Source organism: Chamaea fasciata, unplaced genomic scaffold (genome assembly GCF_029207755.1).
Source record: "Chamaea fasciata isolate MVZ Bird 193981 ecotype frontalis unplaced genomic scaffold, bChaFas1.0.hap1 SCAF_8, whole genome shotgun sequence".
In the NCBI taxonomy this organism is placed as follows: domain Eukaryota; kingdom Metazoa; phylum Chordata; class Aves; order Passeriformes; family Sylviidae; genus Chamaea; species Chamaea fasciata.
In genome coordinates, this window is record NW_027094093.1 from 12,283,624 (window position 1) to 12,310,154 (window position 26,531).

The window sequence follows — 26,531 nt, forward strand, 5'->3', positions numbered from 1 at the left end:
AACATTTAAAGTAAGGGTCAACACTTAAATACTGTCTAAATCAATTTACTGGCTTCTAAAGCCACCACTTCTGCAGATACCAACTCACTTCACTAAGCTTGTGTACAGTATAATAATCACTACAAATTTTAGCCACAAAAAGGCCCGATTTTAGGTTATAGAACACTGTAGTAGAGATGACATCTAGAACAAACCACAGATGATCAGCAATATACTGAAAAATGGCATGTTATACATGTTTATTATCAAATTTACATTCCACTATGAAACAACAGTAAGTGCAAAAAGCAGATGGAAAAAATACCATGAAAATCCCAGACTGTTCAAACATTGTGTGTAATCCCCTCATGTAACAGCCAAATGAAGCCCAAACACAATTACTCTCCTTCCCTCTCTGTTGCTATTCAACTGCAGTAGATGTTTAACTTTGATCACAGGTATTATCAGCATGCAGGTATCACTGAGTTGATCAAAAAGTAACAGTGAAACTAGAAAGCTTTATGTTTGTGCTTTAAGACAATTGGAATAAGGTAAATACAAGAATTCCATTCTGTCTCTTGTAACTTGCACAAGCATGGCTAAGTCCTTTCTAGCATTCATGTTTGACTCAAACCTGCAAGATAACAGTACCTTGCCAAAATGTAATTCTCCACTCCATCTAGTTGTACCTCTACTCAAACAAAAGATCTGGTGCAGGATGTCAGCCATGCAAGTTATCACCTCTCTTATGGGAGACAATGAAAGCCAAATCATTCCTAGAATCATGGTAACTTCTAAAGTGTTCTCAGAAACACATGTTATTAAAAAAAGGTTTATCTACTAGGTTTTGGCACAAAATAGTAAACTTGGAAGAAGTATCAATTTTCCCTTTTACTGCAAGCCAGGCACATAAATCCAAACTGCATGACCATCCAAAGGCATAAATGCATGACAGAATTTGAACAACACTGCACCATAGCATCAACCAAGTGGGTAAACACACACAAACACCATGGTATAGCGGTTCTTCCATTTTCTTTTTGCCTTATGTAAAGTATCTGATGATACACCTCAGCCACAGAACAAACTGACCTCTCGGCATCCACAGCACTGTTTGAACTGAGCCAGTTTACATTGCTGGGCTATGGAACAGGGAAGCATTCCCCGAGAGAAACGTGCATTTAATTTATATGCTTGTAGGTTAGTTTTACCTGAACCATGGTCTGCCAAAGGAATTCTGCCTTAGCTGATTTTGCTACTCTGCTGATCCAATGGCTGGAGTTATCTTATGAAGCCAGTTAGAAACACAGTGTAATACTTTCAGGTATTACTCAGGTATTCCTACAATAAACACATAAAATGGACGGACTTTTGACATGCTACAACACTTCTCAGCTGATACCAAACTGTCTAAGCTTTTGCTAACTCATTTCCCTGGAAGTTACAGATATACAGCAGACATAGCCACCTTGGGCCACTGGAGGCCAACACTGCACTCCCTCCTTTCACTCCTACCTTATGTAGCTAGGCAAGACACCGTGTGCAGCTAAGTACATACAAACATAAATACTTACATGAAAAAATTAAATATTTTTCATTTAAAAAACAAAATTAACCCGTATATGGTCTCTTAAATAAAATTCACCTTTTCTAAGTGTAAGATTTTGCTTTGAGAGCAAAGGCAACTCCAGGAGTTCCTGAATATTTCTGTGCGCGGCTGACAGACAAGCTTCTGCTAAGAATCCCTGTGCAAGTTTGAAGTGGTTACTCCTTTTCCTTTTACGAAAAAAAAAATAAAATTAGAGAGTCATGACAAGATCTATAGAACTGTAAAATCAGAAAGGCCACGTTACAAATTTCCTATAAACAAGGTATAGAAGCTTTCTTTTCCTGGCCTACTCCACTCACCCCTGCAGCAACGAGGGTGCTGATTATGGAGGATGTGCCTTAGGGCAAATGCAGATCAGTGTAATTGCACGATGCTTCACACCACACCCCCCGACAGCTGCCAGCTACACCTCACTTACGTGGTAACAGGCAAGGTAAACTTAACTGTTTAATCTAATTGCATGGAAACAAATAATTTTATGATGTTGATAGGTAGAGTGAAAATTTACATAAAGACTAAGAAGCTGCTTCTGTTCAGGTCACTAGCAAAGACAACTTTTTCTCAAGTTACACAAAACATCTGTTGCAGATTGTTCACTTATGATTAGAACCTTGGACAGGAAGGAATCAAAGCAGCAGCATGGGCAGTAATATTTTGATGATTAACACTCAGAAACCAGATTTCTAAAATGAAGTTATTCTTTGAGTTGGAAAGTCTGCCTCAGCCATGTTCAGAACCACACTCCCTCACTGAATTCATTAAAATGCTACAAAGAACACCAGCTTTTTTTCCTTTCTGCTTCTATATAGAGCCGGGCAAATTTTGCTCTTAATGAAATCTTTGAAACAAAATCTTGCTTAAAACGACAAATAAATGAATGAAAGGCATTATGTTTACTGGAGAACTCTCAAATATACAGCATGTGTACTTGGCAAGACAAGAGGCAGTTTTCTGACCTTCCAACACTTTCCTTGAAGTAAATGCTCTCCATTTAAGTCTTTAAAAAGAAACCCTGAATCAAGCACCTAGGGTTTATTTCCTTTTGCAATGCTGAAATGTGCCTGAGATATTTGTGTGTGTGCACAAAACTATCCTCACTTAAATAGATGTACACTGCACTTTGGAAAGAGTTCTTAGCTTGACATTTGCGCCCCAACACACACTTCGCTGCTTCTTAATTCTTATTCATTGCACATTTCTCTGTGTGCTTTGTTCACAAGCTCTGGAAAGAAATTAACTTCCGTTAATACCTCACTAACACAATTGCACTCTTTCAAAATATAAATCCTGTGTTTGTAAACTGAAGTGTTACTTTCTTACACAGAGCTAAAGGTTCTCTCCCCCACTTCTCAAAGTGAGGAGGACTTCAAAACAGCACAGTTTCTGAAATGGAATATAAAAGAATTTTAAAAAATTCCAAGTTTTCGTACTTGTTTGCTACAGAGGGGAACTTGGGCTGATAATGCTAATGGTCAGACTGACTGCTATTTTAATATTATATTTAAACGATGCAGCCTGACTGCAAACAACTAGCAAATACTATGGGTGTATGGTAGAAAAAAATTAAATACCTACACATACAGGTTAAACGGTTAAAACACTGAAAATGTCTGCAACAGTCTTCACTTCTAACTAAGTTAAGACAAGGTGCTGAAGGGGGTCTTGAAATAAAGCTTTGGTTTTACCTTTCTATCTCCCACAAAAACCTTCTTCCTCAAACCCAATCAATGTTCCTTTGCTCCTTGGTCCCAACACTTGTCTCTCCCACATTTTAACATGCACATGCCTTCTCCAACTCTTCTGTAACACACCTAACAATGCCTGTACTGGATATTCCTACCTCCAATTATTTACTGTGCTCTAAGTCAAACACCTTTCAGGCCAGTTAGTCTTCCTTCAGTATATCCATTTTTGGATTTGATGACTGTGTGCAAACAGGAGCTCCCAGTGCTCCAATCATGGCTGGAAGACTCTGGTTTCTTCTCAGTCCTGCCATTAAGTTGCTACCTGCATTTAAAAACCCAGCTGAGTCCTGCCTCTGCAAGCCAGCCTCTGGCCCTTGATTCTTGCCATGGTCCTGCGCTTCAGGGGGCTTGATCACCCTGGCAATGCCCAGCCTCTTCAGTCTGTCCACGAGGCTCATCTTCATCTGCCCGACGTCTGGGCTGTTACGGGAAGGCTTTAGGCCATACATTTCCTGCAGGAACGTTTCTGCTGGTCGAGAAGCCAGGAAATTCTCTGAGTGATGCACTCGAGGCTCAAACAGCGGAGGGGAAGGACAAGGTGAATGTGAAGGAGAATTTGGTGGAGTGGAAGGAATGGGCAGAGTTCGAGAGGGTTGTAGCAAAGGCAGTTGTTCTAACATGGGGCTGTCGTAAACCTTGGCAGAGATGCCTCGTTCTTGCAGAAGTTTAGCCAAGCTGCTTGTGCTGCTGATAGTAGTTGAGTCTCTTCTGTTGGTGAGAAATTCTCCAATATTGAGTCTGTAAGGAACGGCTGGAGTGCTTGCTACTGGGTTTCCAGTACTGTTGCCAGTATTCCCCAGTGAAAAAGGAGCACCCATGGAGCTGAAAGAAAATAAAAATTAAACAGAGACTATACATACCTTAGACATTTTTATATCTGCTTTTCATTTGCCTTTTAGTATCCAGAAGATTCAAGAAAAACAAACTATTGCTACTGGCTGTGAAAGCTTTGGTACTCAGAATTATTGTTCTGCAAAGTACCAATGAATTTATCTTCTGTGATCACCTTAGATAGAGTATTAACACAGTCATCCAGTTAGTTTAAAAAAAATATAACAGAATCAGAAAATAAATTATCATGGAATCTTTTTTTCCACAATAGCTATATGATACAAGCTTAAGAGTTAAAATTTACTGCAAATTACCTTAACCTGTTTTAACTCTTACTCTAGAGAATTCCAAGTTTTCCTTTGTAATTACAACTACTTTTACTAGTAACATTCTACATGTTGCCTAACTGCCTTAGTATTTCTTAAAACCGATCCATGTGTCAAAAGCCAGAAAATAGCTGTTTAATCCTATGCAGCAACATTTAGGATGTTAGCAGTCCTCATACCTGGGAGTAACTTGGGTGACATCAGACGGGTGAAGGATCCTACAGGTAGTGAAGGTAAATGTGGAATTTGTTGAAGATAGACACTTCCCTGGATTTGAGGCTGCAATGTGAAGAATTTACATCCATTGAGGTTAAAAAAAAAGACATAAGAGAATGAATCTAAGTTTAAGACAATGTTATAATCACTGCTAATTTTCTGAGTTCTTTTTTTTTGAAATAAAGAACAAACCAGCAAAGACAGCAACCACACAGTAAAATACTTCCCATAGAGAAAAGGACAGTGCTAAATAGAATCAGGGAGAAACAGTAGTGGTACTTACTGCTGAGTGGTATTGCTGCTGAAGTAATAGGTGGCAGGAAAATCCCTGCCACTGGCTTTGCCAATGCACATTTCGTTTCTTCTGGGAAGGACTGTTGTGCTTGAAATGTTATACCTCCTTCACCCTCTTCCTCATCATCTTCCTCCAGGTCAGAGATGTGGTGCACAGTATCATCAGACAGAGGGGTAAAGCCTTTAGTAACAACACCTGGTCTTGGGTCAAGAATGGTACCTAGGTTGGGTCGAGCAAGCTGCTGCCAATGAAAAAGGGTCTGAGATCCTGGTGTGACAAAAGACAAGAGATTCAGAGAGCCATTACCTGCCACTGTATCGAGTTACAAGAATGCACAATGAAAACCAGTGCAGCTGGCTGGTGCCCACACTGTGATCCACACATCCACTGGATGGGAATGCCAAGAAGCAGCCAAACACTTAGCACCCTCTAGGTAAGCCAAACAGAAAGTGATGCTGATGAGCTCACTGGCATGGAACCCACCAAATACTACCACTTCCTGTTACTACACATCATACCTAGCTGTACACATGATGATTTAGCTGGCAAATATAAAATTCTTTTCTGCTAATGAGAGAAGGAAGATCATCCTCTTACCTTCAATGGGTTTGACAATTTGCAACTTCTCTGGTAGGAGAACACGGAGATTACCAGAGCTGGCAGACAGATCTGTGAATTCTGAGTTTGTACTTGGGGAAAAAGAGTTTTCTGTTGGGGTACTGCAGCCACTAGCCTCTTCTTTCTGCTCAGCCAGCAAATGCATTTTTCGGTCCCACTCCTCCTCAAAGAACTGCTTCTCACTCAGGTAGTTCTGACGACGCAGGGAGAGCCTGTGCAGAGCTGTGACCAGGTCATTGTCTCCAGGGGTTCCCGGCTGGCCAGGACTGTGAGCGTCTCTGTGAGAAATATCAAATAATAATAGATATTAAGCCTATTCAATTCACTATTTCTCTGTTACACAGCAGAAGTCCAGTCTGAGTTTAGTTTTGAATCAGTTCTTTTCATAAGGTAACAGACTGTGCTTCCTACTTCAAATTCTTCTCGGAGCTGCTCCCTGGGGCCATCAGTGCCTGGTTCTCCAAGTGGTGCACGCCAGACTGGAAGGGCTTTGCTGTCATAACAGCACTCGAGCGATTTGATCCAGGGATTGGCAACGGGGCAGGAAAGGAAGAGCAGCGGCCACGGATGATATTAGCAACTTTGACAGTGTCAAAAACTCGTTTCTGTTGACTCCTGCAGAAAAGACAAGCAAACAAATGTGGTTTTCAGAAGCAAAAAAGATACAATACAGAAAAATCTCTGAAAAGCAAACTTTGAAAAGTCTGCAGAGACCTCACTAAAAAGATGTTCAGAAAAACATGACTGCCTGAAACACTCATGTCTTCAGGAGATCTACTCTATTAAGTATCAGAATTACCACTTCTTTACCTGAATCTCTATTGATAACTGCTTTCAACTATTCAGAAGTATATATTTTATTTATTTACTTTGTATATGCTTTCAGAAACACACACTTAGTTAACTACTTCTTGCTTAGAATTATGTGATCCACGAACAGGTCTTCAGGGTTTTGACAACTGTTATGCGTCCTTCAGCTATAATGTCATTTGTCCAACAATTTTTCTATAAGCATTAAAAGAGATAAAACTGGTCCTGTGCATCAGAGAATTTGGATCAAAAAATCTCACAAACTAAAGAATGAAGTAACACCCTTTTGGCAATTCACAGCTTCTTCATAGAATCAAATAAGAATAGCAGGTTTCAAATTGAAGTGACTACCAAATACTACAAACATTTTTTATTTACAATGAAAATGTTAGAGAGGGAATATATGCATTTATGGAGTCCTAGAAATCAGTTTCACCTTAATTAATACAAGTCTATGGATAAATATCAAAATAGCACATAGAGATCTGAAAACATACTTTTGCTTGGAGAGAACAGATTCATCACCCTGACTCAATTCCTTCCGCATTGTCCCTTCAATTTCTGCTGCAAGGGAATCCTAGAGAAAAATGGACACCGTTAGAGTTGACAAATCAGATTCAAATCTTCCTTCTGACAATTTTAGCAGAAAGTATCTGTAAAAATTACTTTTAACAATCTGCATTTGCTTACCCAGCATCAGTATGCTTTGGACAAACCCTTCTGCCTCTGAAGGAAGGGCACATGGGACAGTTTCCCAACATAACTACACCCATGTGTAATCAGGATGGGTTCAGTTTTCAATAGCAACATCAGTGTTTTCTTTGTATTTTGTTATGTCCTCTGTATGTTGGTTCCTTTAGTTAAGCTATAATTTTACGAACATTTCTTACAAGTGTACATGAGTGATTCTGTACACACAGAGCAACCAACCAAAACCTGAAGAATTCCCAGATATGTTGAATACATGAGATGCTCTGTTTCTTCAAGGAACACTGTTGAGTTATAAAATTCACACCAAGATCAAACAAGACACTGGCACCACTGAGCATAAGCTGTAGAGCATGCCAATTCCCTTATTAAACAGAAATGGCATATAAAAAGGAAAAAAAATTGCAGTGTCACAGTATGTCAAGTGAACAGTTAGCTTCCTAACTAATTATCTAAATTTCTCACAAGTGTACAAATTGAAGAATTAAAAGACCAACAGATCAGCTCCTTTGCCTACTACAAAGTAGTTCTGGCTGCAGCTCTTGTAAAGGCTGTTGTGCTCCTAGAGCTGCTCACTGCCACAGCTGTGTGTGCCATGCTAGAGGTGCTGGTTACCACGGGAAATGCTCCACGGGACTGTGGGTGGCAGAGACAAGCGGCAGAGCTGGCTTTGCTGCGCAGCAACTTCACTTCTTCCTGGGACTCGTGCAACATCCCCACACACTCTACATTCCGATCTTGCAACTCATGGAGCTGGAAGAGAAGAGAAGCCATCACATGATCTCTTCAGAGAGAAGACAGAGTGAAACTGAATGAACTCCTACAGTGACCTAGAATGGCTGATTCAACACTGTAAGATTCTTCCAGCGGCAGAGCACATGCCCACAACTGGAACGGACAACAGTCAGCACAGCACCCGTAGCGGTGTTAGTGACAAAGCACAAAGATTCAAAAGAGGAAAAAGTAGAATGAAGTTGAAAGGAAAATACATTGAAAAAATGCAAATACACTAACTACTGATGAAAAAGAAGCAAAAAAAAAGAGAAATGCCTTAAAATCTAATAAGCTACGCTACTGTAGATATATAATCAGCAATATTCACACTAAAGCACTCTTTCTCTCTTAACTAAGAATAGTAAGACCTCTCTGTTTGAAACATGCTCCTTGCCTTTTATACTCCTGTGAACTACAAAAATATTTGTGTAGGCTTAAGTAAAATAATTATTTTTTTCTTCCAATCATATGCCGTAACACAATGAAAGATTAAAATCCTACATGATTAAAAAGCAGTCATTCCCACTCTCTTTGTTTTCTTTCTCCTGTATTCTGCCCCAAACGTTTATCTAAATGTATGTTATAGAAAAAGTCTTAAGTACCTCTGCTGTCAGTTGTCTCTGAGCATCTTTGGAGGCCTGTAAGTGAAGTTTCAGCTCCTCCTTCTCAATCACATTCTGAAAGCACAAAAAGGTGCTCATCATTTTCTCAGCTGATTTCCCCAAGAGAATGATCCTCTGCCAGACTTTCCTGGAACAGCCACTCTCTTGCAGTGCAACCCCGTGGCTTGCCAAGTCAGTTTTTGCCTGCTGTAAGCACTGGCATGCACACCCTGCACAGACACCTGCGTGCAAGCTTTAGGACACTTTATCAGCATTCCCTTACTTCTTTGAGTTTATGCTGAAGATCAACAATCTGCGACAAAAGGGATGAGATCTCTTCCTGGTAGCGAATCACCTCCTCACTCTTCTCTGACAACTCCTCTGTTATCCTGGAAATCTGAGCATTTGTTTGCCCTACAAAGCACAAAAGGAACTTAGTTGAGACCTTCTCTCACAAAAACCAAAAAAACCTCAAACCAAACCTAAACCCCAGAAAGGATGAGTGAAAGTCAACAACAATCTGCAAAAACACCAGTACTCTAAGGAAATCAATTTAAAACACATAAAAGTAGGTGCCTTAGAACATCCATAAGGAAAAGACTAACAGTGGGGAGGAGGAGGAAAAGAGTTAATTTCAAATGCAGGTGTAACATATTAAGAACTAAGCATGCAGAATCTGAAATACACATGACCAGTATGTGAAATGACCACAATAAAACAATTTCAAATGACGTAATGCCTCATGACCAAGGCCAGACTTGGAATATGCTGGAAGAGTCTGGTTCTGAATTAATCTTGTTATTAACTACCATTGTAAGCAAAGGCATTTGGTTGAACCTTGTCATCTGTAACATACACTCTTGATCCTGGTTACTACCTATTCCTATTCCCCAAACACCCACTGAATACAATTCCCTGATTCTTTTTTTTTTTTTTTTTAGAAAGCGCTTCACAAAGTGAGATGAAAAAGCAACTCTAAGAGCTGAAATATTTTTATGCAGTTAGCCTTGTTTGTGCATTTGCCCTGAAAGCATTGCAAAGTCATAAGAAAGTCTGACCAATCTTGCATAAAGGTCACATTACAACTTTAGTGCTTGTTGTACCTCACACACTTACAGCAGAACAAGTCCCTGCTTATGGGCCTGTGGGCATTTAAGCTCAATCAGATACCTTTGTACTGAAAATGCAAATTTTAAAGCTGTAGGCAACACAGCTTTAGGAGAAGGTTCTTTCTGTGAGTCTAAATAACCTAGCATGCCTACTCATGCTATAGAATTGAATAAAAAAGTGAAGTCACAGACATTCTCACTGAAGGTAAATAGGAGAACTCACTCCTAATTGCAAAAGATGCATATTTTCTCAGCAGGATCAGAGTAAAATAACCAACTAAGTATCAATTCATAGTATTTTATGGCCATCTGTAACAAGAAAAATAAAGCAGCAACCCAGTCTTCTTTACAGTGGTTGTACAGAAAAAAATAATCTTAAATATAATTTAAGGTTATTATGCACCAAGGAAGAAGTACACATCAAATGACTACAGATAAAAAAAAGGTATTGTTCTTTATTGTTTCAGAATACCTAGCATGCATTTATGTAAGAGTTGCTGCAATTCTTTGCAAATAAGCAGTCCCCAAAGCAAATACAAACAACTGCCCTAGACAAATTAAGCCACTTACTAATTTAAATGCTTTGCCTCGTAACATGTATTTTAAAACTTATGTGCTCATAGTTTTTAAGAGTCTATACACTGACCCATTTCAGTGTCAAGTGTTCTGAATATACAAGAAGCATATTTTGTTGATTTTCTAGTGTCTGTAGGCTTCAGTTTAGGAAGTTTATGGACATCTCCTTTTGTGTTAATTTTCCCCTTCTAAGCATGACACACACAGAGCTCAATTTGAATGCCGGAGTGAAACTTGCAGAAATACAGAAACAACCTTGCACTTGGGCAAAGGGCAAGACTTCAAAGATTGGCATCAATTACTGAAGCTCATTTTTGGATTCAGGGTTAACTAAGAAGGCACTGGGTATTTCACCTATCATCCTGCCCTTGCAAAATACAGCCTGGATACTCACGGAGTTCTTTGACACAGTCATTGACCAGCTGCTGTTCCTTCTCTTCATATGTAATGGTTTCTGACTTCAGATGGCAAGCCTTTGAGAAAATTATTTGTTTATCAATAACAATTTCAGTTTATCTATAATGTTATAAATTTTACTTCTAAAATTCTTGCAACTGAAGAGTCTCCCCTCTCTCTTTAAAAATTCTACACAACTGTGTTTTCCACCATAACCTGTTTCCCAGAATTTTACAGGTGTTTTGAGTGAAAGACAGACAGACACATGAACAAAGCCTGATCTCTTTGCTGTAATAAAAAATTGTTGCAAAAAGATGCAATTTGGTAGGGAAAGTGAACCAAGACAGAAATCAGAAATAAGTAATTTGCTTCAAAAAAGCTAAAAAAAAAAAATCTTGAAAGCTGACTGATGTTAGCGAATTCTCTCATGGCACTGAAAAGCTCTTGATAGAACAGCTTTTCTCCATATTCCCAACTTGTCTATTTAGACTACATTTTCCAGGCCAGAGACTGAGTACCACAACATATCTAAACAATATGAAGCACTCTAGATTCCCACTTCTCTTCTGATCGTGAGGATGGTAATATTAAATTTAGCACTGACAAGCCTTCTATACTCAGGACTGTTTGCCAGTAAGGGACTCACACTGTAAAACTCAGCAAATGGTTTTAAAGATTATCCCGGCAAACAGTACACTTACTCAAGTGCAGCCAAATACAGTTCTTTATATAGAGCTGTCACATGAAAAGAAATAAAAAAGCAAATAGAGGCTCATTGTAATTGAGGCTATTTCAAGTCACTGAAGGTTATATTATATCACAGAACGATTAAGCTCTGGCTGGTCTGCAAACTTGTGCAATCATATACAGGTTTAGGAGCAAAAAAAAAAAGGCAATTCTATCTTCTCTTTCTTGTCCTACAGCACTACTAATGCATCCAGTTGGTCTTAGGAAGAATGTGCATCTCATGCTGAGTATTTTGGAGACAAAACAAGGGCAGAAGTGTATTTTGTTGACATTAAAGTCAACAAACAACAAAATAATCTAGTCTGGTACTAGTATAACAAGCTTTTATTGGGAAATGCTCACATAAAAAAAATCAGACCACCACACACACACACACAAAAATAAAAAATCCTCACTTCACTTACAAACACTCCCTTTTCTCAAAGGGCACAAAAGAACCTAATTTTAAACAATGTCCCATTTTACAAGTCCTACTCTCCACTACCAGAGAAAAGATGCTGCATCCATAGATTCCTGTTCTTGGAATCTTTGCTCTTGGTTCCATTTCATAGCCATTTTTTGTCTGGCCATTTAGTCTCTATCCTTCTAATGGCACATCTAGTGCCTGTATTCAAGTTTTACACATGCAAGAGACCAGTTAAAATAGAGAAACTAATCATATAGTCACAACTAAGTGTGTCTTTAAAATAATTAAAGTGGAAGCTTATTAACCCTTAAATATCTTCTAACAAAAACAACGGCAACAGAATGGAATTCCCAAAAACTCCTGCTTATTGCAGTCAGATTTATACCAAAACAAACTGCATGAGCTTGAGGTCCTGATGTGTCCAAGTACTTTTGCTGGGTGCTTATGTATGTTCCTATGCTTTTTCATGTATCACAACTGCACTGGGAACAGACTGCTAGAGAACTCTGGAGACAATGAGGAATGGAGGAAACAGAAGGATGTGAGCATGGAGGGAAAGTGCTCGGGAATGATTTGCATACAGTGACACAAAATATCCATGTGCTTCAAGAGAACCCCTGATGCTGGATTTTGAACCCAATCCCTTTCACACCCCGCCCATAGAGCACACGCCCTCGTGGGGTGTACCTTGGATCGCAGAGCCAGGTTCTCCTCCTCCAGTTCTCGGAGTTTGTCCTGCAGGACATCCAGCTGCAATGGGTCGTAGGAGACAGTGAAAGACTCGTTGAAGCGCAGTGGTGTGGAACAGCTGGAATCCGTCTCGCTCTCCTCAGAAGCGATGGAAACAATTCGCAGCAGGTCATCCTTCTTTGACAGCTCGTGCTGCAGCTGGTTAACCTAGCACAAGTGAAGATCACCACCATGTGAAATACACTTTTCATATACAATACCATACTGTACTATTTATGCAGCCTCTAGCACTGCTCCTGAATAGCTCACACCTCCATTTATTTCACAGGAAGTTCGCAAAATCGTAATTTTTCACTGCAAGGGAGACTGAAAATTCAAGACACCACAAAAGTGATCAACAGAACCTACTTTTTAAATAGTTAACTGCAAAATCATTTTCCAGCTGCCTTGATACATCATTTCATTTTAACATGCTAACTATCATTTTGATTATGGTCATTACTCTGAATTGTTGAGTTTCTGGAGAAAAGGCTTGAGAGACAATGACCTGTAGGAGAATTAAAAACAAGAGACAGACCTCATTTAGGTAAAATCTATTTTGCATATCTATATTTTTATATGAATACCTAGGTTTATGCTGTCCTACAGCTGATCATGAGTACATCCTTGTTACCAGCATACTGTTTTATACAAGCAGCTGAATCCATTTCACTGTAGCTTACCCTACATCTGTTGACCACAGGGTTATTTGTCCACTATTTAACTCTTATTTTAAGAAAGAAAAACAAAGAAAAGGTTAGATCAAGAATTTGTGCTTACAGGAAGAAACGGAGAGAAGATCCTGATCAGAATTCACTTTTCATTACATTTTATTTATTCATTTGTTTACCCTTAGTGTAAGCACCCCATTAACCAGCTCATTTTCTGTCCATTTCCTCACCTGTGGAAGTTGTTATGTAGCAGTTCAGGTCAGATACCAATCTCTTACTTTGACTTATATTAGTCCATTTTTAGTTTAATGGTGGGAAATCAGATTGATGGTCTCATACACCCTAATGATATCTAATATTCTCATAATTTCTCAGCAATTACAATATGCTGTCTTCTTATTCAATTCCTGGACTACAAAAAGTGATTGAGCAATGATTAGAAGACTGACATCTAAGCACACTTCTGTAGTGCGAGAGCACCAATCACTACGAAATGACATATTTCTAGTAATCCTCTCACCACCATAAATGGAAAAAAAAAAGAGTGAAAAAAATGGAAAAAAAAAACTAAATAAAGGAAAAAAGAAAGAAAAGTGACCACTTACTCTGTCTAGAGTTTGTCCTAACTGTTCTTCCAGTGCTTCATTCTGTTCCATCAACAGATGGTTTCGCTTAAGGAGGGCTTGTCCAATTCGTGCTGCCAGTTCCAGGTCTCGATCTTTCTGCTCACAAGATGAGAAAAAATGTTTCCTTTTGATCATGTAAGGTTTAAATTCAGAGTAGCTTTAGATTCTCCTAGATATTGCTCAGTGCATCAGCACTCTGAGATCCCCCTTCACTCTCAAATGGATCAACACTGTTAGAAAATTATTAATGCTTCATCACTTGGATCCAGAACACATCCATAACTGTGTTTTTGATACAGCATAATCTCTTCCACAGTCATTTGCAGTAACAGGAAGGGAAAACACCAAACCTGGGCACAGTTTTGGGTTTTGTGCTGAGTGCAAAGATTATATGGGCTCTGTTGAATCATACACACACAGAAATCCCATTTAATTAGGCCTGTGGCATTCCAAGTGACACTTTCTCCAGAACAGAATGCTCAGCTTAAACAGTGGCGAAAGGGTGGAAGTAGAGGAGCAACAGGAAATCAGAAGAAAACTGTTTCTTTCTTATTCTCACTGGCTTCATGGGTGCCCATAGTTTTGTTAAATTTTGTTTCTGAGGTGGTGCAAGCAAATGGGCAGCTTCACGTTACCCATGTGTTTGGTAAGCAGCTCTTGAAGAGAATCAAAATGGTCAGCAGCTGAATAAAACCCTCCCTCAAATAAATTCCCTCAACTGTATTAACAGAGCGAGACAAACATACCTCAGCTAAAAGACGTTTGACCATGTCAGCTTCACTGTAGTCTTTCTGCTCCACATTATCTGTGCCAAGGACTGAAGAGAGACAAACATGCTTACTTTATTGAAGGAAAGACAAGAAGTTTGTGGGAAATGGGAGAGCTGAACTCAGAGGATGTTGTTTATATACAAATACAGTACTTGGCTGATGAAGCTAGCAGAGGCTATGAAAATGCCTCTTCAACTTCAGAAATGCGAAACAATACTCATTTGGGAGACTGATAAATGAGGTATTGAACATTTACACCTTTCAGCAATGTTAACTAAGACTTGACGTGCTCAGACATCCTTCAAATTTAGAACGAAGAGAAAAAATTCCTAAGAGCAACTTCTTGAATACAGCTAAGCAACTGAATCCTCCAGCCTGCTGAGGAGAGGAGGAAGAGTATACTGGAGCATATCCAAATATAGCGGAACACATACTTTAACCCTGAAGCAAAATTCCCACTAGGCTGTGTGACTGCTATATGCAGGAAGTATGGAGACCCCTGAGACTAGTCATGAAAATGCATTTAGTAAGGGCTTGATCATCTTGGAAACAATTAAGAAGAAACGAGATAATATATGCCTGCGTTTTAAATGTAGCAGTAAATGCTATCGTAGTAATCAAGTGACTCCAGTGTTTGAAGAGTTTGTAAAATTACTAAAACCCTGAGAAACAGTAGGATTGGATAAACAGGACTGAGTGAGGAATAAGCAAAGCATGAAGAATTTGTGACACCTCTGGACAAAACACAGTGCAAAAACTACAAAGCATTGGTCTGTCTAGTTCATGTCCTGATAAGAAGAAGATGGTAGTAACAAAGGCATCTTAATTACCTTGTGCCAATTTGTGAGATCCATCCAAGGAGGAGGAAGGAAGTTCAATAAGGGCTAGAGTGACAGATAATGAAAGATATGGAGGAGAAAAAGAGAACAAAGAGGAGAAAGAATTAAAATGTAAGGAAACAGGTGATTTTCTGCCATGCATCTACCACAATCAAAAAATAAATGCATGTGCAAACATAGGGGGTTTTTTTCCCTATTAACACTTAGGCCTTTAAGGGAACCATTTAAACAAAATTTCCTTCAGAAGCAGAATTATACATCTCTCTATGATATGATGAATGTTTGTGCTAAGCTCAACAATAGCAATTTGCCATTTTTGCTTATGAAGTCAGGATCATTAAAGTGAAGAAAGCAGCAATACAAATTTAAAAATTGCAGAAGCACCTGCTTCAGCTGAAGGCTTAAATTCACCTGTTTTGAAACTTATTCCATCATCACTGAACTGCAAAATGGGATTAATAAAGATTTGATCTCAAGATTTCCTTCACTCTTCTACCTTGTTTAAATCTCATTCTTACTCTGAATACACAATGGTATCGATTATCAGCTCTTTTCTTTGTTTGTTTTGTTGAGGACTGCAGACTAAATTATGAGATAGTAAAGTGCCAAGCTAAAGTGCACACTAACATTATTTACATATATTATATAAGCTGTCAATACCCTTTACATACACAATGCCCACAATTAACCTTTAAAAGCACAACACTACAGCTCTGCTAAGATAAAACCAAGTTGCATTTTAGTAACCAAAAAAAACCCTTTTGTAATCTTGAAAGACAGAAGAACAGGAAGAACAACACAGAAGGAAAAGTTTTACTGTTTCTCTAAAAGCTTAAAAGAAAATTATATGAACGTAACAAACCAAATGCTTTTCATCAAGTAGATCAGTAGGCATTAAAACCCAACACATGCTGTTTAAGCATGCAGGAGCTTTGAACTAACAGCACTGTCACTTACTAAATGTATTCCTAAGCAGGGAAAAAATAGAAACTCCCCACTAAATTTAAAGTACATATCTATCAGTAGCATAAAATGCATTTGGAGGACAATTTTGCTGTACTACTTAGTTGCTGATACTGACTGCTGAAAGGGGACTCCAAACTCATCTATCTTATTAGTATTTGGAAAATTCACTGCACATACATAACTAAATTACAGCCCTAACAGGCAGAATATTATAAATATTATAAATATTATAAATATTATAAATATTATAAATATAGTTACCACAGATCTCCTGTGGTAACTGTTCCTAGCAGGTGATTTCAAGTTACAAGTCTCTATCCAGTCCCTTTAATAAAAATTTACACTAATTCCATACAAGGTTACTCAGGTTCCTAAAGTCAAGAGCTTAAGTTCCTAAAATCAAGAGCAAATATCTTTACTCTGGTAACTGAAATCACAGAACCAACAGCTTTGAAACTTAATTCTATATAAATTTCAGTATTTTCTCTCAGTACAGGATCAAAACTATACACATTTTATTAAAATTCTCTCTTGAGAACACATGCACATGCAATACTCACCTAGCAGAGTGAAAGTTGCAAGCAACTCTTCATTTTCCTTAAAATTCTTGTTATGTTGTGCCATGACCTTTTATTCACACATACAAAATAGTTCCAAAGAGGGATCTTTTGTAATTCAGGATTTCTTATGCTACCACAGTTGAAGCAGAAAAAATTCTTCCACCTCACTGAAAACTGCCAGCGTGAACCCAACAGGTTATGGGACAGACCTTCTTATAGGCAGCAGCAGCCATAAAAAGAGGAGGAGCTCAAATGCAAAACTGCTGTGCTGTTTTGGGGCTTTTTTTTTCTCAACTACAAATTCACTCAAACCATATATTTAGCATTCTGTCTTGGGAACAGTTATAAAAATGTTTCCATACATATACACAGGGAGGAAGATACACAGCTAAATGTCATGCTTCATGTCACATTTATTCCCAATTCCAGGCAAAAAAAAGACAGATTAAAATTTCACCTAATAAGTTATTCAACAATAATTATAACTAGAATTTGATTTATATCTGTATTTATCTGGGACCTTCCCAGTATGTCCCTGTAGGTTACTTGTCTCAAAAAACCTACTATGATTTCAAGCATAAAAAATGTCTGGACAGTTTCTAGGAGAAACATAAACCATATTTATCTTGAGTTTATATGACTCAGCAGTTATAAAACTAATTCTTGCATCATTTAAGAATACTTTTGTATGTTATGCTTTACAGCTATCTTTTAATTCAATTTCAGTCACTGTTACAAGAAAACATAGCTTAAAAAACTGCTTTAAAACTCCTACAAGCAGTTTACAGTTTTCACAGGACACCTTCTCTATTTCAAAAGAACTTCCCTCTAGGAGAAACAGGAAGGCAGCCCTTCCTGCAGTATCTTGACAGCCAAATAATACACAACAGGCTTCATGAAAACTTTGTTGATAAATCCCTCCCTCTCCCTGCAGGCTGAAAATGCAAGCTCACGCCGACTGAAGGTCCTTTGGAGCCCTGTGTTTCCTCACGCAGGTGAGGTGCTGTGCAGAAAGCTTTGGCACAGCCGCCTTTCATGGCAAGCTCCATCCAGCACGGATAGACTCTGATCCCACCTCTTTATAACCAACACTTGGAGGCAAGTACACACCCCATCAACTACACAGCTGCTTCCAGTGAACTACAAAACCCTTTACTCCACTATAAAATCATTTATACTTGCGATATTATCACAAGAAACAGACTGAGCAATAAACATTAAGTAGTTTTCCGATTACTTTCCACAGTTAAAAGAGTTCAAAGCCTGCAAGGCCAACTCATAACAAAATCACTCTGAATTGTTGAGTACTACATTCTTGGGAGATACTGTTTTAGTCTTTCTATGCACCCTTGGAAAGCCTAAACTACAAAGAAAAATGACAAAAAAAGAAACCAAACCAAACCAACAAACAAACAAAAAACCACCAAACCCTTTTAGAGGCGGCATGTACAAGGAAGAGGTAATCATTACAGATTGTATATAAATAACAAGTTCACTCTTCTATGTGGTTTGTTCCAATAGTTCCAGTATGTGGAGGAAATAGGACTTGCCCATTTCTCTGAAAAGATTACAATGCATTCTCCTCACATGAAAACATTTAGAAACTACAAGCAAGTAAGTGTTCTGTTCTTTCAGCAACTTTCTATACATTTACTTTTCAACATATAAAGGTTTCTTCAGGTGATTGAAGCTGTCCATTTTCTTCTTTATCATTTGATAGGTTTAGGAGTAAGTTACTTAGTATTTTCAGAACTGGAAGGAAGTGATCAACATTGGTGATACAAAACATCAGGGGAACAACACCAAATCAACCACAGCACTGTTAACATTCCTGAAAACAGAGCTGCTGCACACTCATACCTCTTGTATTACATCTCTTCTAGCACAGTTCTAGGTTCCTGTCTCTTTTTCACTATCACATGTTCCCATTCTTACTTTAGTGTGTAACCTGATGACCAGGCAGTCAAGGGACATCCTAAGTCAGCCATTAGAATTGCAGTTCTGAACTACAAGCACTTTCCCTGAACTCAGCCTTTTCTTCCCCCTGCCCAAAGTTTTCCAGATTTGACCATTTTCTAATATTAATACTGTGTATCCAAATGCTGATCTTTAACATTTGGGGCAATAAATACCAACTCACTCATGTAACGGAAGGAGTCCTCCTCACGAGCAGGAGAAGCCACCTCCGGCAGCCGGCCATGGCAAGCCATGGGCTGAGCCCACTCTGGATTTTCATACAGGTACAGAGAGTCCACTCGTAACTTGTAATCTGGCAACTGCTCTTCCAGCATGCTCACCAACTCCACCTCAGGAAAGTCCTCATTGGAGCAGCCATCTGAAAGAGTAAAGGCCAGTAACAGTGCACTGTTAAATATATGTAAAATTTAAGAGTGTTGCTACAGTACTATACATTTTATGTACTATGAAATACTTCATAAATCTTCAGTAGATTTGGAAGTAATTATTCCGTACCAGACAAAATACCAGAATACTACCTGAATCAATACTTGATTTATACTGCAATACTTGTAAGTTCCTCACTCCCAGCTGACCCCAAAACTTCCTGAAAAGATGGTATACTGTGTCCCTCCAACTTCCTGAATGTAAGGTATGTAATGAGTTTCAATTTCTATCTTTATCTCTTCATTGAGCTAAAACACAAAGCTACATTTTACCAGATATTGATTTCCTAAAGCCTCATTGACTTTTCATAGTTGTTACACTTCCCTTTTCTGAAGGAAATTCATAGTTTTCTTGTTCTTCTGTTTTAGGCATTGGTTTGATAATGAACATAGATGTAAACAATCTTAAAAGTAAAATCAACTGAATACTGCTTTGAAATCAGGGAACAAGTATAAAATTACATTATCATCCTTACAGAATCACACTCTGAGAAATATGATACTAAAACCCCTGCAATCAAAGTTCTGTGTTGTGGGGTGCTGTGTGTGTCCCTTAATCTCTCCACAATTATTGCAAAAAAACCCTCATTAATACTAAATTAGTAAAACATCAGTGTATGCAATTATTATCTTTGCAAGATTTCCACTCAGGATGAATACTACCTGCAGTATCTTTCAATGGAAAAAACACAATGTTGACTATTGACAGTGAAAATTTTACAAGCATTATTTCACAGTGCACATTGACTTTACAACTTAGTCAAATGGACTCACTGTTTTTGTTCCTCCGCAATATCACATAAGCAGCACAAAGACTGTGAAACATAAGGCTGTCTTCAGGTTGGTGCTTTATGTCATGTTAGACGCATTCAAGATTTGTCATAGTAATTCTTCAACTTACCAGGGATGCTCTCCAAGCCCCTGGGATCAAAACTCATGAGTCCTTCCTTCACAGTTCACGTCCTCGGAAAGAGCATTCTGTAATCAAGCTGTGCACCATTCCTTTATTGCTTTGGTAAAAAGATGGCTTTGGTTTAGAGACAGAGTAAGTGAGAGCCATCAAGCCACAGAGATTCAAAAAGCTGGCATCAACTCACTTCTGTAGGCTGTCTCATACTCCAGATCTACTGCCATCTTAGGACATGCCTATTTCATCTGGGCTGCTACTGATCAGTAGAAGTATTTTGTGTAAGCTTCAATAGCTTCTCAGCTCACCCATCACCTAAAAATAAAACAAAGAGAATGCCAAAGTTTAACAGATTTCACTCTTTCAAGGGAGACAGGTAGATTAGTATGACTTTGTCTCTTTCAGTCTGAATTTCCCCTCTGTACTATAATTAATTATTAACATAAAAAAGGCAAACAAGCATTTTATTTCCAGTTTACACAGTACAAGTAAAAGGTAGCATTAAAGTATGTTTTCTCCTTGCAGACATCTCACCTTAAACATGGACTTGGTCAAATATCTCTCTGTCTGTACTATTCCTTTTCTTTCATATAATATTTAGGGTATTCAGGTCATTCATTGAAATGAGATATTTCCTTTTTATGCTAAAAGACAGCAGCTCCAACTAAACAGAGATTTTCTTCAGGCCACTACATTGATTTAAAGTGATGGATTCTAAAGGCAGGATTTTAAAAACATCCCTCTTAACATTTCTATTGTTAAACAATTTAGTTTTATACAACTGTTTGCTTCAGAATCTCTTTTCCTTTTTAAGTCTGTTAATTAAAAATTGGACCTATCAGAAATATACTTTGTGGATCATATAAAATTCGTGTTTTCTCTTCAGCAGGGACTCTTGTAAACCAGAAAATGAAACTACTGTGACAAATTCAGATAAGCTATCAGAGGAGTTTAATAAAGTAAAAATAGGCTTTTCCTTTGCCAAGACTGATTAATCACCTTCCATATAAAATAGTAGTTCTAGATGACAGAAAGATATAAAACTGAAGAGAAAACAAGTCTCCTTTTCCTTCCTCTGGCATTCAGTTAATGTAAAATTCTCTTAAAATCTTTCATAAGTTTAAAATTTACTCTTAACGGTTTCCCCAAGATCTCCAATCATCAAGAACAACAATCAGAGGTTTGTTTTGCTGCCTGTAGCAACCTCTCATTTGACAAGATTAAAATGGACAGTGCAGGAGCTTTTTAAAGCAAGCCTGGAGTCTGCCAGTTCATCTGCTTGTAGACTTTGGCAGGAGATCAAAAAAGAACTTTCTTCCATTAAGGCCAGCTCATACTTGTGAGCAGTATCTTCTAGTTTTGTCATTCATTTCTTTATCTATGTACTAGGCTTATGAGTTGTAATTATTATGCATAGTAAACACCTAATAAAAAAAAAAAAAAAACCTTGAGATTTCAGAAACATTTCTGATCTGAAAGTATAGATGCTTCTAGCCCTTTTAAAAAGGTGTTTTTTTCTAGAGGCTGTTTTTTAAATGGATTGCTGAAAAGCATGAACTATTCATACTCCCTTCTCTAAAACAACTTAATACAGCACACTAGAAGACATATAAGAAAGCTGCTGTAGATACACACATGCAAATGACTTTATTTTGTAATAAGAAGAGTCCCTATACAGCTAAACAAAGTTCAGCAGCATAGGACAGTTTCTTCACAACTCTAATTCAATCTTTTTCCCTTGAGTTTTAAAAATGTAAAAATGAATGCTGCTACTTCTCAAGATAGGTTTTAATCTCTCTTCTAAGTGCAAAGCAGAAGCACTATTTGTTGCAGGTCAATCTCAGTTCAGCCAAAGAGAGGGAAAAAAAAAAAAGACAAAGGTGATTTGGCTAAATGTTTTCTAGAGCACCACGCCAACACCAAGCTATTGAATTGAAAGGGCAAACTCATTCGTAAAACCTTTGAAAAGTCTACTAGATAAGCAAACACCATAAAAGTTAATGCTTGCATTTTCAGCGCTTCTCATGGCTTTAGTTCCCTGTACCACGGGGCAACTTCTGTAGAAATTCAAGCACTGGGCAGTTCCACCCTGAAAGTGACTCCATGACCCTTTTACACTGCAGCAATAAAACTATTTCCTAACTGCAGATTCCTCCTCCAAGTCACAACTATAATTAAACACATTTAAATAAAACCCATAAAATTTATAACATGGCTTTAAAATATATGACCATGCTATAAAAAGATGGACTAGAAATTAAAATTGTTGTATTGTGCAGAAAGACATGTCCAAACGAGAAGCCAGAAAACCTTCTCAGGTATTGATTTTAATCTTTATAAATAAAGATTATTTCCACTGTCAATTTATTATATTCATTCTACACTGATCTATATCTTATTAGTTTTGCCCCCTTACTCCCTCACAGGCCAATTTCCCATTGACGTTCGCATCTTTTACTAACAGGTTCATGAAATATGGAAAAAAACAAGGGAAATTCAAATATTGAAGAACAACCCATATGCAGGGGTGGTGCTCTCAGAAGGCATTTTCAAGGAAGGTTCATAAGATATGGGAATATCAGACAACATTTTATATACACACATACATACCTATCTCAATCTTAGTATTTTTGTACTCTCCAGATTAAATTTTACTCCCCAAGTGTGTGTCACATCTCAGCTACCACGTGGCTCCAAACAGTGAGCTAAAACCTGGGGTCCATACAGCACACTCCTTGTAGAAGTGGGAACTATTCCTACACCTTCTGTATCTGCACTAGAGAATCCAGGTTGCTCTAAAGAGACTTTACAAATTTTTCCTTCAGTGAGTCAGAAGACCCTAGTGAAGGTTAATTTGAAAAAGCAATACTGACTGAAGTCTTAGAGAAAGATAAAATAGTTATAAAGCATTTAAAATTGTGCTTGCCTTTTTAAGTACCACTTTGAGCAATTTCAGATAGATGCAGAAAGATTTGGGGCATCTCAAGATAGAATATAATTCTGAAGATGTTCTACCACTGGAGAACTCTAATTCAAATCTGAATTATGAGAAAGGTGAGGGAGTTGCTTTACAACTGGAAACCACAGATAACTGTACGTATTATTTCTTTGTGCACAAGAAAGTTAAAAACGTATGCAAAACATTGTCATCTATACTGACAATATCTAAACCTCAACATAATTAAACTTCTATTTCTGCTATTTTTCATTTGTTGAGAGCAGCTGACTCCTCACAAGTACTTGGAAAGACTAAACTTGGTCTGCTCCACTCTACAATTCCAGGATGCAAGACACAAGGCCACAAGTAACACAAACAAAATTTTGACAACAAAGAAGATTCTAAGATTAAGAGAGAAGACAACATTTTCCAAAAGCAAGCCAAGTAAATGAGTGTATCATTCTCAGATGCCAAATTTTACTGTCATGTAAGTATGCAATTTAAAAAAATAGTATCAAGTCATTAACACAGTACTTTTTCTATTGCTAAAACTAGAATGCTGTCAAGCCAGCTAATAGCAATCAACATATTCTGCATTTCAAGGTTAATGAAACAGTTCTATTCTTATAGCAAACATGACCACACTGAATTGCTGCCAAAACATTCCTGGGACTAGTACTAAGAGGCACGGGCCAAATTCTTCAACACCATGCAGTAGGAGATGAAGGACAAAGGATTACCAACTGAAAAACAAATCTATGTAAACACAAACTTTGCCTATCACAATTAACATTTGCTGTGTGCCTAACACCTGTTGTTTTCAGCCAGTACTATCCCTACAGAAATCTATTTAGTGCCCGTTTCTCTCATGGAAGGGAAAAAATATTTGAAAGAGTATGCCAACACAATCTTAAGAACAACTGTAATAATCATAAACAACCCTGCAACAGACTTTCAATCATTAAAAAATGGTGTAAGAAGAAACTCTAAGAAAACAAACAAAATACATCCCCCCACCCCCTCCTTCTGGATTAGTTTTTTTTGGGGGGATGGGTTTAAGGCTTCAGAGGGGAAGCTGGAGAACACCTCTTGGAGAATGATGAATCACATGAGGATCATGAAGCCGGCCACAACATTCCCTCATCCTATCTCATCTACAGTTATGCCAAACCAGGCTCACTTCTTCTTCTTGTCTGTCATTTGTAATAGCTCATATTCTCCAAAGTGGGAACACTACCTGTTAAGTACATGTATATATGCTTTACGTACATGTATACATGCACACTGTTGAATACCACAGCTTGTCAGTTAAGATTTATTTAAGCCCTACACGTCTGGAGGTTGTCTCTATCACCCTTAGTACGATACAAAAACAGCAAATGCTGAATTGAAGTCTCCCTTAGTCTGGAACTATGAGTGTTACCTACATTAAAGACACACACTATGTTTTATTAATTCCTAAACTTTTTCTCTAAATGCACAATCAAAACATTACTATCTATATGCATATTTTCTTGCAAATTTTCTTTTTTCAGAAAAAAAGATTATACATATATATGTAGTAATGTTATCATCTCAGAGGAATCAAGAACTATCATGAATTGCCTATTTGCTAGTTAGAGTATAAAATAAATGCTCTTGCACCATTCTTCTAATGCCTCATTCTGCTAAGTTCTCTGCTAATACTTCATTAAAAGGTTGTAATCGGCTTCTTTAAAAACTGAAGCTTGTTTTCTATAAAGTATACTTGAAGGGAACTTGAATAACATTTAACTGAAATTACTAAAACTTCCAGTTGATGCATGGCTGATCACTCAAAAAAGTTTCAATTCCTTGACCTACACCCCAGCCAGTGCTCAGCATTTAAAGTTACAATTCTGTATTAGAATTAACCAAACTGATCTATATGACTCAGTCACCCGAATATCACTAGCAATCAAACCAGAAATAAGAATGTCTTCTTTTTTGTAGTCATCTATGTGAAAATGCTCTATTTGTGCCTTTTTGGAAAACTAATCAACAAATCACGACTATCATTCCTGAAAAACAGCACTTCTACTGCACAATATTCATTCCGGAAGGCCACTATTAGAGGCAAACCACCATCAGGAAAGTCTGTGGTTTTCCAATGCTCTTCAAACTACATTTTCAGATACTCATAACAGAAATTCGATAAATATATACAGCTCTAATAATCACACTGCCACTATAGAGTAGAAAAATTCAGGTATTGGAAAGTTTTTTTCAATTTAGCTTCTGTGTCAGAAGTGTAATTAAAAAGAAGTTCTGCCCATTTTTACTAAGAACTACATCTTTTACAAAACGAACCTAAAATCGACTGTCGCTTTCTAATATTGCTTTAAGGTATTTATTAGTACATCGAATATCTGAATCAAACTGTCATAATCAGTCAACAGTAACTGTGAAACATAACCAAGAAATAGGCACCAACGCAACAGCTGAAGATTGCAATAAAGATAAAAATACGAGCATGCCATATACACTTCTCCACTAGCACGGTCGACAGAGTGAATGGCATTTACCGACAGATATTCGCACTCCAGTTTAATCGGCTGAAAAAAATGTAACAATGTGATTAAGAAGTTGCTAAAAGCTAGAATTTCCTTGCCTTCCGTACACAAGCAGGATAACAACTGAGATGTCACCGAGGGCTGCCTCGTGTTGGCGGTGACATGACCCTCCAGGGAGCCCGCTGGGTGACGGGCGCCCCGGGCCGCTGAAGGTCACTCCGGGCACCGCCTGCGGGCACCGCCGCCCCCGCAGCCCCCGCTTACACTAAAGACGGAGCTCAACACAGCGCTGCGTTACATTAGAGCATCACCACCGCCAAAACAGTCCTGTCAGCTGCCAACCCGGACAGGCGCCGGAATTCCTTCTCCGCCCGGGACCGCGGGGCCAGCCCCGGCCACCGCCCGACGCTCGGGCCCCGCGCTCCGACCCCAACCAGCCGCAGGGAAGCCGCCGCCGCCGGCGCGGCCCGCCGTACCTTCCATCCCGGGCGGTGCCGCGGCCCGGCGGGGAACGGCCCCGGGGGCGACAGGAGGGAGGGTTAACTCCTGCAGGGGTGTGAGGCACGGAACGCGCCGCTCGCCCGTGAGGCGGCAGAGCAGCGCCGGGCCGGTGCCGAGCGCTCGCTTACCCGCCCCACGCTGCGCTCCCTCCGGCGCCGCTCCTTCCCGCCGCAGCCCCGCATGCAACACAGCGGCGCCTGAGGAAGGGCCCCGATGGCTTCCGCTCGGCTCCCGCCCTGAACTACAGCCCCCGGCGGGCCGCCGCCAGTGACGAGCCCCACAATGCGCCGGGCCGCGTGGTGCGGGCGGCCCCCGCCGCTGGGCTCGGCGGGGCCGGGAGCGGG

General features: G+C 38.8%; 1 protein-coding gene across 5 annotated transcripts; it reads right to left on the reverse strand.

Annotated features, from left to right (window-relative positions):
* Nucleotides 1-212: 212 nt before the first annotated feature.
* Nucleotides 213-26,507, reverse strand: TRAK2 (trafficking kinesin protein 2). Of its 5 annotated transcripts, XM_066189678.1 has the most exons (18): nt 26,316-26,507; nt 20,408-20,532; nt 20,212-20,320; nt 19,049-19,243; nt 15,374-15,427; nt 14,520-14,590; nt 13,753-13,869; nt 12,435-12,644; nt 10,593-10,671; nt 8,797-8,927; nt 8,514-8,588; nt 7,753-7,890; nt 6,927-7,006; nt 6,031-6,234; nt 5,599-5,897; nt 4,990-5,268; nt 4,670-4,769; nt 213-4,155 (listed from the first exon to the last, which is right to left on the reverse strand). In XM_066189678.1, exons 3-18 carry the CDS (start codon nt 20,246-20,248, stop codon nt 3,474-3,476), a joined length of 2,751 nt encoding a protein of 916 aa, XP_066045775.1. In that variant the 5' UTR covers nt 20,249-20,320; nt 20,408-20,532; nt 26,316-26,507; the 3' UTR covers nt 213-3,473. The 5 variants fall into 5 exon arrangements, with proteins under 5 accessions (XP_066045775.1, XP_066045773.1, XP_066045774.1 ...); XM_066189676.1 differs by having other exon boundaries at nt 20,212-20,532; XM_066189677.1 differs by lacking the exon at nt 26,316-26,507 and adding an exon at nt 26,163-26,226 and having other exon boundaries at nt 20,212-20,532.
* Between the last annotated feature and the right edge of the window lie 24 nt (nt 26,508-26,531).

What these genes read in the sequence shown, in the direction of transcription:
- TRAK2 (XM_066189678.1), bottom strand. Translation starts at nt 20,248, where the DNA reads ATGAGTTTTGATCCCAGGGGCTTGGAGAGCATCCCTG. An exon ending in TCAAACGTCTTTTAGCTGAG is followed by an intron (nt 13,870 to 14,519) that starts GTATGTTTGTCT and finishes TCTTGTGAGCAG; the next exon opens with AAAGATCGAGACCTGGAACT. An exon ending in TAGGACAAACTCTAGACAGA is followed by an intron (nt 12,645 to 13,752) that starts GTAAGTGGTCAC and finishes CACTTGTGCTAG; the next exon opens with GTTAACCAGCTGCAGCACGA.